We start from the raw sequence: 12,393 nt of genomic DNA, 5'->3' as shown, positions 1-12,393 counted from the left end.
AGTTTATGAAAGATTTAAACAACCTATTACTAGTATAACTATTAAAGATTTACAAGAAGAAATTAAAATTTTAAAGAAAGAAATAATTGAATTAAAACAAAATCAAGTGTCATTAGAGTTTAAAATATTGGAATTAGAAGGGAAAAACATACTAAAAGGACAAACCAGCAATGCTAAAAAAGAGCCAGAAATGTTCAATATAGAATTATTATCATTAATTACAACACATAAATGGTGGTGTAAAATTACTACTATAATAGAAGAACAAAAATTTAATATGATAACTCTAATAGATTCAGGAACAAATATAAATTATATACAAGAAGGACTAATTTCTATAAAATATTATGAAAAAATAACAGAAAAATTATCCTTAGCAAATGGATCTAAAATGAATATACAATATAAATTATCAAAAGCAAAAATTTGCAACAATAAAATATGCTTTACAACTTCCTTTGTATTAGTTAAAAATATGACTAACCAAATAATATTAGGAACTCCCTTTTTAACATTACTATATCCATTTAGAATTGATAATGAAGGAATTATTAGTAATGTTATAGAATGAAAAGAATTAAAATTTAAATTTTTACTAGCTCTTAGAATTAAAGAATTAAATCTTTTACAAGAAGTCTCAATATCTGAAATAAATTAATATCATACTAACTGTTTAATATTTTGCAGAATGGAGCATTCAGAATTTGGCAAGGTTAAAATTCCTATACTACTCTTATATACAAATAAAAGTTTTAGATCTCCAAAATATACAAAAAATTTGGAAAAAAACCAATTTATTTTACTTACTAGTTTATGAAAAGCTTATAATAGTTCACAAAAGTTCAATAGCATAAATGCTTTAACTTATTATTTTTCTAAGAAAAATAAAGAAAATAGAAAAATAGAATTCTTCAACTATTTTATGGTGATAAATAATAGCTATGTCATAATAGTAAAAAGAATAGAAACAACCAATATTTTATGTATTAAATTAAAAGAAGAAATAATCCTTTTTGACAGAAGCTGAATTATGACAATTACATAGTATAATTATTAGGCCTTTCCAAAATATGTCTTCTTTAAAAAATATCAGTTATAAAAACCTTGCTCCAAGATTATTCTTTATGCCTCTCTCTATAATTTTTTCTTTTCCTTTAGAAATTCAAGAAATTATTTGAAAAAAAAGCTAAAGATAACTTTTATACCAATGCTTTATTTATTTATAAAATTATAACCAATATCAATATTTCAGGATTACATTTAAAAAAATTTTATTTAAAAAGACCCATATATATATATATACACACACACACGACAATGCACAATTTTATAGTGGTGAATCTAGATTTATGTTTTATAGGGAGTCAAATAAAAAAAATTAAAATATTTTTAAAATTAATATATTAAACTTAATTAATAATTAGATAAATTAGAATAATTAATATATTGATATAAAATATAAAGCAGCAAAATAAAAAAAAACACACAACAACCATTTATAAAAGCTAAGTTTGGCAACACTCTAAAGAGTCAAATTTAATAATTGTATTTTTAAATTATGATAATTAAAGAGAATATAATAATAATAATAATAATATAGAGATATAAATTATTTATTCAAATTTTAAAGGCTAAATAAAAATTAAACTAAATCGAATGAAACAATAAAGCAATCAACTTTTTAAAATAAAAAACTTATTTGATTTTAAAAATGTTAAAGAGCTTGCTTGGCAAGTAACTATTTTTCTTTGTGAGCTAGCGGAGGAGACAAAAAATAACAACCTCACTACATGCATGTTAATTAGTATCATCGTACCAATTGTTAACATGTTACGAAATTTGAAGTTGTACTTGGTGTTCCCTGAATGTCACGTTTCAATATTTTTTATGCAATCTATCTATCAGTGAAAGAAAAGAATCCAACTAAATGGAATTCAAGAAAAAAGAAGAAGAAGAAGGGAATATAACATTTTTGTGCGAGTGTTGAACGTGACTTTCATACTTTCTTAAACGAGTTTAAAAAAATACACACCTTTTACGCATGAGGTATAGTCTGACAAGGATCCTCTCATGTTCAAAATCGAACATGACCGTCATGTTCGTGTAATTTTTAACATTCAAGCGAGTAAATTTTCGCTTAAGCGAATGTTCAAAATTATACGAACATGACGGTCATGTTCGGTTTTGAACATGAGGGGATCGCGATATGGTATAGTCTAAGTAAAGATGAACCGAATGATGAAACATGAAGAAGTTTCAAATAGTAAAAATATATAAATAATATTTTTCTTATCTTATAAATGAGCTTGTACTTAATAAAAAAATAATCTTTTTAAATATTGATGATTATATTTTACTTAAATTTTTTAAAAAAATAATAGAGGGTGGTCATAAAATAAATGATATATCTATATAAGTTTTCTTTTCTGAGCGGCCAAAGCTTCCTATGGGTCAAGGAGTCTTTGCCTCTACAAGCATATATTATTTTAAATGTTAGAAGGCTTTCCCAACAAGCATATGCGTTATTTTAAATATTTCAAAATATTAATTTTGTATTCAATATTAATTACCTAAAATTAATTGAAAAATTATTAAAAATACGAATACATTTTCAGTACATTTAACTTATATTATTGATTTAAAATAATTTTTAAATAAACAATTGATGATATATTGCAGGATTATTTTTAAATTTTATAAATTTAAAAATTAATTTTAAAATTATTAATAATGAATAATTTATTAAACCAAATAAGACTAATTTATGATTTAATGAAAAAAAATTAAATGTTTAATTCAAAGAAAACATTAAGAGATAAAAAGAAAGAAAATTAACTCTTAAAATTATTATAATTTAATATCATTTCTAAATATATGTGTGTGTATTTGTGTATATATATATATATTATTAAAATTTTTCAAAATGTATGTTTGAATTTATAAAGTATCTATTTTTAAAGTTTTCAAAAAGATAATCAAGAAATCAAATAACTAAATAAAACAAATATTCCCGTTTTTTAAAATTAAAATTAAATGATATGAAAATTTTGAAATTGAATCAGTTTTATAAATTAAAATATAAATATTCAACGCAAAAGTAACTTTCATACAGTATACTGTTCCTAAAATCGTTCTTATTTAGAAGCACTCACAATTTGAATAATAATAATAAAAAAAACTAAAACATAGATGAACATTTCGAAAATGCAAGTTGAAGAAAAAAAATTAACTGTTGAAAAAAATATTATTTTTTATTTAAAATTTTGATGTTATGAAGAATTTATCTTTGTTTCATTTTTAACATAATTAAAAGGAATTAAATTTTAGTTATATAAATTTCTAAAGAAACGCATAAATTTAAATGAAAATATTTACACATTATCTAATAAATTCAAAAGAATTTAACAATACGTAAAATATATTAAAAGCTATCTTAAAAACAGAAAACCAATAAGGATAATTGAAAGTCAAGTTTTGAAGATCAGTTCAGTATCATTATCATCTTTATTATTTTAAGTATGACATTAAACTATGATGATCGCCAGAATTAACGTTACGTTATTGCGATGGGAAAAATATATTAACTTAAATTTCTTTTTGGTCAATAATACGCACATAATTTAAACTAATCTCTAAGGGCAGCGGTAAAGTAATTTTGGGCTTCGACCCCTTTCTTCCATGAAAAAAAAAATTAATATTTTAAAATTGTTATTACTTATGTACCTAAATCAGCGTCACAGTTCAGTTAAAAATCTTGTATTTAATATATAATATACACACCATTACAGCATTTGCAAAATAGGAAACATAACAAAAACTTACCTCAAAAATTAGAATTGGAAACAAGAGGTGAAAAAACTAACGACGCAAAAAATTCCTAGAAAGCAATTTTGGTTTTTTCAGTTACGTGACGGGGTGAAGGAGTATGACCTCAGCGCCAAGCGAACGAATCATCGACGTTGGCTTCTACAGGATCCGGATGCGATTCGGGTCTTGACCCGTTCAAACTCGGTGAACCGGCACGGAATGGTGATTCCTCCAGGGTGGTTGAACCCGAACTCCTCCTCTGCTTCCTTCAGCAATTCCCCAAACAAAGGGTGGTTGAAGTATATTACCGGCACCAGAACGCGGTGTAACTCACCGTTCTTCTGCCCTACATACACGGCTAAGAACCCTTTGGGTACACCTTGGTCCGGCTCGGATCCCATATGGGCATAACCCGACCCACCTCTCACTGTCAGGAAGGACTTGGCACTTGCCTTCAGCTTCCGACCCCACGTGAGGAGCTTCGTGATGGGCCTTTTCGCCGGCGATTGAGGACGACCACCCAGCCGATGGTACCGAAGTCGGTTTCGGATCTGGATCTTCCTTGTGACCCATCTGGAGATCCGGATCAGGCGCTTCCTCAGCTTGAATCCCCGAATCTTGTACATGTATCTGTCGACGTAAGCTCACTAAAAATACGTAAATTACGTGTCAACATAAAAGTTTTGAAGCATATATAAAGTTGGGCGAGTGAATTAAGAGAGAGAAGCACTGTTGGGTATGGCAATGGAAGCTAAGAGAAGTGTGTGGTGGTAGTGTGCGGTGGGGTTCATGAGAAGGGCCATGGGTCTGCTATGGACATGGCAAGGCGAAATTGGGTGAGGCAAATCTCAGAGAGGGATGTGGGTATATTTGACATGATCTTCAAACCAACCTTACCAATTGTGTTTCATTTCGGAACCGTCAAGAGTAAAGCCATTAGATCCAAAACAGCGTAGGAGATTGGGCAAATGATGAAGCCCAAGGGACACGCCTTTTATTGCGATTTGTTAAGCGGTGCAAAAGGAAAAAGAGTTACATGCGCACCTGTTGGGTGTAAACACAGAAATAGAGAGACAAAGAAGTGAGTGATCAATACCAGAATGTAATAAAAACATAAAAAATATTAAGGCGATTCCTAATGCGACGATGTATTATATAATTTATAAATAAGTTAGTAAAATTATTTGTTTTAATAGATTTTAAAATCATAATATTTATATATTTAAAATATATTATTTGAAAAAAATTAAGACAATTTTTGTTTAAGATAATTTAATTGTAATAATTTTAAACGTGGGTTACTGTTTTTTATCTTTATTTTTAAAGTTAATTTAAATCTTTTCTTTATATTTCTGATAATTAATTTTAATAAATTTAATAGTTGTGGTTGCATTAGTATAAAAAACACTTTTTACAACAAGATTTTATATTAATTTTTTAAATGATGCAAAAAAAGATGCGGTAATATTTTTAAAATTTATGTAAAATTCTTCTTTATAATTTAAAAATTCTCTTTTACTAAATATGTAAATATAGATAAAATTTGATTGAAATATTAAAGGATAAGGATAGTTTTGAAGAAATTTACATATATATGAATTTAGAACCCATAAAAGTTAGCAAAGTTTAAAACTCTTTACATTGTAGTATAAAATAATTTTGCAATCCAAATTTATAATTAGAATGAAACTAACATTATAAATTTTAGCATCTTTCCTAACTCATGTTACATATAGATAAATTTTAAATATAATCAATCCTACTTTTTGGCAAATTAAATCTTGAATTAAAGATGAATGTGAGTTGCAATTAGAATAGCTAACTACCAAATATTAAAATTGCACTTCAAATTATTATTTACAACAAAGTTTATCAAAATACTATAAACTCTAGATGAAAACTTAATTATTATCATTATTACATTTCTCAAATAAACTATATTCTATCATAGCACTTCTTTTCCTTACAATTCCACTGTGAGTGTGATCCTAGGTCAAATTCATCTTCTTTTATCTCTTCATTACCTGAAAATATTTGTAAAGGTGAACATCTAATGAGTCATTGACCCATGTAGTAAATTGAATGCTTATGGCACACTTCATTGCATAAATATTTTAGTCAATACAAATTAATTGGAATGTTCATTGAAAAAATGCTATTATTTGGAATGCAATGAATTGTTCAATTAGTAATAGTTGGCTGTTAATTTTTGAAGGATTTAGAAGAGAAATCACAATTAAATTTAAAGAGAAGAAGTTGAATTGCCGCAGGACATATTTGTGAGCACATGCATGACTGATTGTGGGGAGACGAGCCTGACGGAGCATATAAAAACAAAATTTTCTGCTAAATGCGGCATCTTTTATTACACTTTTCAGACATAGAATTTTAGATTTTCTGTACATCTTTATGTACGAAAGTCTTCTATTCCATTTTTCCTTTGCTTTTGTATGAGATTTTGATGGAAAGTAGGGCTACATCTCTCCATTCCTACATTTACATTTTCTTGTAATTTGCTTTCAGTTGAATATGAAGTTTATTTATGCAATATATTTTAGTTTCTTCTTTATTTCTGCTATGTTTTGCTAAATTTATTGGGGTTGAGAAAGGATGAAATTAATCTTTTGTCCATTATAATAAACTGAACATTGACTATAACTCAAATGCAGTCTGTAATCTAACATATTTAATTATGAGCTTAATGCTTCCCTATTTCTTAGAACTTATGGTTGATGAAAAGAAACTTATAACTAGAAAGTTGTAATATTTTTTGGATTTGGATTAAACTGCTCTTTATGAATTATCTAGGAATAAGAATCTACACTTGTGTGGTCCTATTGATTCCTAATTTTAATGTTGATAATCTTTTTGGTTACCTAAGGAATTAGGAATCTAGAACTAATTTAGAACCAATCAACCAAGGACTTGGTATTAGGTATTGTGAAAAATTTGACCATTAGACCGGATTGTATTCTGGGTTACATATTTTTAGGCAATGGGAAAGGATTAAGGGATTATGAACTCAACCCACTTCTTAATCAATTTACAACTCAGTTTTCATTTTCTTATTTAGTAACATTTTGCAGTTAGCTTAATTTACAGTTAATTTCTTATGCCTAACTTTTATACTTAATGTTAATTTAATTTTCCAGCACTTATAGCTTACCTTTACTTTCTTGACAATATCTAAATTTCCCTTTTACGTTCATACTCTGTTTTTTAACCCAACTAACAACATTCTTGTAGTTTGGTAATTAACATTAATCCTAGTGGATGATAAAATCTATTTTGTTATTGCAAATGATTTGGTACACCTGCCAATCCGTTTATCAGCATCATCCCCTTACTAAATTTTCAATTTTATAATACACTTAAAGTAATGCAGAAAATATTTTCTAATATATATATATATATATATATATATATATATATATAGATAACTCGCAGATTATACAACAACCATCACAATAGAGCACACACACTAAATCAATCACATTTGTAATATTAATAACATATTTCTACACTGATCCGCATGTCATAATACATATACTATATCACACAATTACTATACTATATCACATCCATCACAATTTTATAATTATTGTCCCTATGATTTCTTGAGATCTTCCATAAGTATAGATAGTTGTTGGGGCCCCCTTTTAGCAAAATTGTGGTCAGAAGTTTAGTTTAGAAAATGAGTGTGTGGCTTGTGGTGCTTTCAATCTTACAAATTATGTACAATAAAAAAAACATCCACCACCCTCATTTCTCTCAGATTTCCAAAATTGCCTCTGTCCTTCACACTCCCAGTATATCTTTGTGATTATCTATACATATTTTCATCAGAATTGAATTTTCCTTCAAACTTGAAGGATTATGCTTCATGAACAATGATAATCCTTGATATTTACTCAGTTTCGCATCTTGGTTTTGTAGTAAAGCTTCTAGTACTTGCATCATGTGGTTCAAGATTTTGTTAATAACTCTCGTGAGTCTACCTCTACAAATCATGATTCTAATTTAAAAGAAAACCAATCAAACTCATCAGCAAGTATCATTCACACAAATGCACATATACAATCAAATCGAACAATTCACACAAATCCTTATTTGGAAAACCAAACAGGTTATTTCAACAATCAATCAATTCATATTATTATGAGACAAGAATATAAGAACACACAGTATAAACGAACTAGTAAGTTTGGTTAGAAAAACTACTCTGCTACCAAATTGTAACGTCCTTATTTTATTGATACAATTTGTGAAATAGTTTTATATTGAAAAGAGGAAATAAAATAAATTTTACTTACATTCATAGATCAAAATTAAATAAAATTTTGAACCTTCATCTTGTTAATTAGCTTACAAAATATTCAAGTGGTAAAGCAATAAGAAATAAATAAATATAGATAAAAATTGAAATAAAATACATGTATACCAGCTTCATTAATATACAAGAGTTTAATAATTACAAATCATAATTCCAGAATACATTAGGACTCATATACATCATTAACAAAAATCAACATAACTTAGTCCAAATGAGCAGTTGTCTCCACACTAAAATATTAAGGACGATCCTCATTATCATTCCCATACTAACCCTCTATCTCATTCAGTTCTTCTGGAATGAGGTCCTCATTCTCTTCGAGATCACCAATATAAGTCACAACCTCGGTACCCGTCACTTGTTTGAAGGTGAAATGAGTGGGTCTTCCTATATGGTCATGATAGAGAAAAATGTACAAGTAATTTGCTGCACTTGGTGTTTGGATCATTCCTCGATGTATATATATAGGCTGAGTGAGTGTGTGTTGAATCCTACCACGAGGTACTCAAAAGGAATGCTATAATCTATATATCCATTTCTAATGTAAATACATTACTCGATTCATCATTATTATCTATAAGAAACTAGGAGTTACAGAACCGCTGCCACTCTTTAAGTGCAAAATGTAACCTACTAAACATAAACACTCCATCTACTCTAATGTTTCTTTGGAAAGTGGTCATCTTACTTCCTTGAAATATTTATTAAGGATGAGCCTCTTTTCTCATTACTAAACATGATTAACAGTAATATCAGGTAATACACACATGAATAACACACCAATCAATCAAAACTAACAAATACATTTCATATACATACAAAGACCATAAATATTATAATTTTATTCAAACATCCTTTTAAATATTCTTGATTTCCTTATCTCATTCATTCACTGTCCCTAGGGTCCTATGAGGTCTTCTTTAGTATAGATAGTTGCTGGTTAGCTATAGTAACACGGATACGTGTGCCGATCTGGCCCATTTTAGGAAAAGTATGGTAAGGAGTTTAGTTTTGGAAATAAGTGTGAGGCCTGTGATGCTTTTACTCTTATTAGTTACGTGCAAATCAAAGAAAAGCATCTACCATCCTCATTTCTCCAAGATTTCCAAAATCGTCTCCATCTTCCACACCTCCAGTGTATCTCTGAACTATCCATACTTATCCTTATTTTTTTTCATTTCTCATTTTGACTATACTCTTTTTCATTTCTCATTGTAACTTAAATTTGTCATTTTAATGATAATATTTTTCATCCTTTTCTCTTTCTGTTTTATTCAAGTCCACTATTTATATGATATATCATGAATCACACCAAGGGCCAGACACCTCTAGATTCAGTAAAAAATGTACATACATATATATTCAATACAACATCTCATTTAACTCATCAAGAATAAAGAAATCATACTTCATCAAAATGACTAAATCATTAACAGTTTCATTCAACACATATTTGTAAACAAGAAACACACAATATCATTCTCATGAGCACAAAATACATCATGTTCTCAGTAATGGAATAAAGCTGTCCTTACCTCTAATAGATAGTTTTGTGAAGAAATTAGTGGAAGAGATCATCCAAAAGATCAAGGTCTTCCTACATATTACAAAGGAGAGTACTTTTTGAAAAGAGAGAAAACAAAGAAAAATAAAGACGAGATTGATGAATTAAGCTCAGATGAAATTACTAGTGATTCAATAGAACGAAGGTTCAAGATCGTATTCGAAACAAGTTTAAAGCTCAGAGGTTTTCTTTGAGAGGAAGCGAAGTGAGAGTTTAGAGAGAAAAGTTATAGAAAGTTTCTTCAATTGTAATGCAAGTTTTTTGAGTTGAAATCCTTAAATACTCCTCAAATCTCTCATGTTCTCGCTTGAGTGAACTAGCTCTTGCTTGAGCAAGCTCTTAGTTTTTCTAATATTCTCGCCTGAGCGAGGGTCATTCTTTCTTAGGCGAGAAGAGGTCCAAAGAAATAATAAAATCATATATCCTTGACTTTAACATTTCCTATTTTTATTCTCCAATACGTATATTATTTACATATATGATAATTAATAGCCAAATCATAAAACTTCTTAAAACATTGTTTGCTCGTAATTGTTACCATAAAATTTTGTTTTAGGTGATTCTTAAAGCAAACCATAGGTTTTTCATGGCAAAAATTCTATTTTTAACATTATACTTTTCAAAAAATACATCACATCTATTGTTCAAAATAGGGTCTTTTGGGTTTTTCAAGCTAAAACATAAAATAGAGCTTAGAGTTTGGATCAACTCCCCTTACTTGGAAATGGGTCTTTCACAATAGAGAGATGGAAGTTGATGTCTCTAAGACCATGTTCTTAAGATCCAAAGGAAAGTTACAAGGTTGGGATGGAAGATGTTGACGAAAAGACCAAGTTCTCCCTAAGCATTACCAAATAGTGTTAAACCTATATATTTATATATATTATTCCTTTTAATTTGGGTTGTAATTGCTTCATCTATATGAGTTTTTATATATGTTTGTATATAGAATATGTGAACTGTGCAATTACCGGATGTGAGTTGTGCATTTGTAGTGCAATTTGGTTGCTTTATTTGGTACATTAGTAATGAGGTTTGTGAGTAATTATTAAGTGTTTTGTGTGTATTAACGTAAGGAATATAGCAAAGCCTCTTATTGTAAAATCCTTAATTGCATTGCCTTCATTTTGGGAAAAATAGGAGTTTTAGTGCAGGGTTTCTCACTCAAGCGAGGCTAAATCGTGCTGAAGTAGGCATTTTAGAGCAATCTCGCTCAAGCGAGATTAGTCTAACTCAAGCGAGAAAGGATAATATCACTCCAACTTGTGGTTGAGCTAAATTGGTTGGAAATATAGGCTGAGGTTGTGCTGTAAAGGCATTCTCGCTGTAGCGAGAAGGTCTTGGGCAAACTTCTGTGTCTCTCGTTGTAGCGAGAGGGTTCTTACTATAGCGAGAAAGGTGCAGGTAATGAGGGGGTCTCTGTTGCGTTCTCACAGTAGGGAGAAGAGTCTCACTATAACAAGAAGGCAACAAAGAGGAGTAGTTTTCTAGGCTTAGTCTCCTCTCGCTACAACGGAATTATGCAAAAGACAAGGTGCATATTTGTATGATATTTTTGTTGTAGTGAGAAGGGATCTCGCTGTAGCGTGAGATGCCTCGCTACAGTGGGAGATGTCTCGTTGTAGAAAGAATATTATGACTCCTGGGGTATTTAAGGGGTTTAGGGTTCGAGAAATGCATTTTCGCTGTTTCCCTTCACCTCTCCGTCAATTCTCTCAACCCTTCACCCTATTTCACCGATTAAATTACCTCCAAGACCATTTGCACCATAGATTGAAGATTGTGATCCTGTTTTGGGCGTTTGGAGGTAAGTTTAGTGAGTTAGAGTTTTTGTTTTTACTCCTTTTTCATTCTCTTAGGTTTCTTGTGGATTATTCCATGTATTTAGGACGAGAATCCATATAGGGAGCATTTCTACCATTGATTTCATAGTGTGTCTTCATACCAAGGTAATGGGGGACTCTACCCTATCTCTTTGTGCTTAAATTTTGTTATGTTGCTAGATATTGGAATGTGGTGAAGATAGAACATAGGAAGAAGTTTATTTTGATAGAGATTTTGTGTGGAATATAATGTGGTAGATATTGAGTTAATGTTTGTGATGAAAATAGTGTGACTTGCAATAGGGTTGTGATAGAAATAATGCGTTTGAGTATAATGTGTTTGAATGTGTGCACACATGCCATGTGTGAAAATGATTACGTGATACGATTGAGAATATGAGTACATGTGTGAGAATGACATGTTGATTGTTATTGTGTTTGAAATGGTTGAAAACTATGAATGGTTACAGCGATACACTGGGGTGTAGAAGATGAGGGCGATAGAAATACCTTGGAAAAAGAGAGTAGTGATGACACCAATAGTAAGCGTGGGTGCACCACGGGCTACACACTCTTCTCCTAATCGGCCTTTGACCAATACCTTTGCTAAGAGTTTCGTGACCGCACACGTTGTATCCGTGAGGCAGGGGCTAACCGCGACCATCCATGGTGTGAAACTGAGTAAGTCCCTGAGGTTAAGGGCATCAGAAAACTGTGATTACCGTGCCATAGTGAGCGTGGCTAACGTGCAATGAGCGCACGTGTGTGTGTGAATTGGTTGGAGGTATAGTGAGCGCACCTGAGCATGTTTGATGTGTGATACTGTTATGTGGGTTGATTGTGTAGTGAGTGCACCTGCTTGTATG

At 30.1% G+C, this 12,393-nt stretch overlaps 1 protein-coding gene across 1 annotated transcript; it reads right to left on the bottom strand.

Annotated features, from left to right (window-relative positions):
- Positions 1-3,687: 3,687 nt before the first annotated feature.
- LOC113863772 (auxin-responsive protein SAUR36-like) lies at positions 3,688-4,934 on the bottom strand. The gene has a single exon (XM_027497471.1). It carries the CDS (start codon positions 4,431-4,433, stop codon positions 3,951-3,953), a length of 483 nt encoding a protein of 160 aa, XP_027353272.1. The 5' UTR covers positions 4,434-4,934; the 3' UTR covers positions 3,688-3,950.
- Positions 4,935-12,393: the final 7,459 nt, after the last annotated feature.

The sequence above is a fragment of the Abrus precatorius genome, unplaced genomic scaffold, assembly GCF_003935025.1.
Source record: "Abrus precatorius isolate BTA unplaced genomic scaffold, Abrus_2018 Scaffold3, whole genome shotgun sequence".
Taxonomy (NCBI): Eukaryota; Viridiplantae; Streptophyta; class Magnoliopsida; order Fabales; family Fabaceae; genus Abrus; species Abrus precatorius.
This window is presented reverse-complemented; position numbering and strand designations above follow the sequence as displayed.

Bases quoted from the DNA above. Each gene is read 5' to 3' on its own strand.
- LOC113863772 (XM_027497471.1), bottom strand. From the start codon at position 4,433: ATGTACAAGATTCGGGGATTCAAGCTGAGGAAGCGCCTGATCCGGATC.